Consider the following 1066-nt stretch of genomic DNA (forward strand, 5'->3'; position numbering starts at 1 on the left):
TCTGGGGCTGGGCTGGGCTCGGGGGGTCCCTGGGAGCGGGGGGGGCCTCCCTGGGGTCTGGGCTGGTCCCGGGGGGTCCCTGAGGGCTGGGCTGGGTTGGGGGTCTCTGGGGGCCGGGCCGGTCCCGGGGGTCCCTGTGTGACCCCCCCCCATGGATCCCAGCCATGGATCCGGGCGCGGGGGCGCGCAAGGAGCGGCCGAAGGCGCGGGAGGCGCCGGCGCGGCTGGAAAAGGCCAAGCAGAGATCGGCACAGCAGGAGCTCAAACAGCGCCAGAGGGCGGAGGTGCGACCGGGAACGGCCCCGGGAATGGGAGAGGGACCGGGAATGGGGGAACTGGGACCGGCAGTGGGGAAGGATTCTGGGAATTGGGGGGTTGTACTGAGAATGGGACCGGGAATGGGGGGCACAGCAGTTGGGGGGGTGGGACCAGAAATGGAGACAGTGACTGGGAATGAGGAGAGGGACTGGGAATGGGACCGGGAATGGGAGGAGGGACTGGGAATAGGGGGAGGGATCCCGGGAATGGGGGGGGGGAGGATTTGGGGGGGGGGGGGACGAAAAGGGGAGAGAGAGTGGGAGTGAGGAGAGGGACTGGGAATGGGACCAGGAATGGGAGAAGTGGGACCAAGAACAGGGGAGATGGGACTGGGAATTGGGTGGTAGCAGTAATGGGGAGAGGGACTGGGATTCTGGGGGTGGGATCCTGGAAATGGGGGGTGTGGGAACCTGGGAATGGGGAGGGGAACCTGGGAATGAAGGGGAGAATCAGGAATGGCAAGAGAGACTGGGAATGGGACCAGGAATGAGGAGATGGACTGGGAATGGGACTGGGAAATGGGGGGAGGTGGGACTGGGAATTGGGGGGTGGGACTGGGAGTGGGGGGCAGGAAAAGCAGCCCAACCGGGGCCAGGCCCCCCTTTTCCATCCCTCCTTTTCCATGCCTCCCTTTCCCAATCCCAGATCTACGCCCTGAACCGGGTGATGACGGAGCTGGAGCAGCAGCAGTTTGACTCGTTCTGCAAACAGATGCAGGGAGGGGGGGAGTGACCCCCCGGGACCCCCC

General features: G+C 65.9%; 1 protein-coding gene across 1 annotated transcript; it reads left to right on the forward strand.

Moving 5' to 3' along the window:
* The first annotated feature begins 122 nt into the window (after positions 1–122).
* On the forward strand, positions 123–1066 carry SVBP (small vasohibin binding protein). The gene is made up of 2 exons (XM_027707984.1): positions 123–284; positions 964–1066. Exons 1-2 carry the CDS (start codon positions 165–167, stop codon positions 1048–1050), a joined length of 207 nt encoding a protein of 68 aa, XP_027563785.1. The 5' UTR covers positions 123–164; the 3' UTR covers positions 1051–1066.

Source organism: Neopelma chrysocephalum, unplaced genomic scaffold (genome assembly GCF_003984885.1).
Source record: "Neopelma chrysocephalum unplaced genomic scaffold, ASM398488v2 Primary Assembly neopelma1_95157, whole genome shotgun sequence".
NCBI lineage: Eukaryota > Metazoa > Chordata > Aves > Passeriformes > Pipridae > Neopelma > Neopelma chrysocephalum.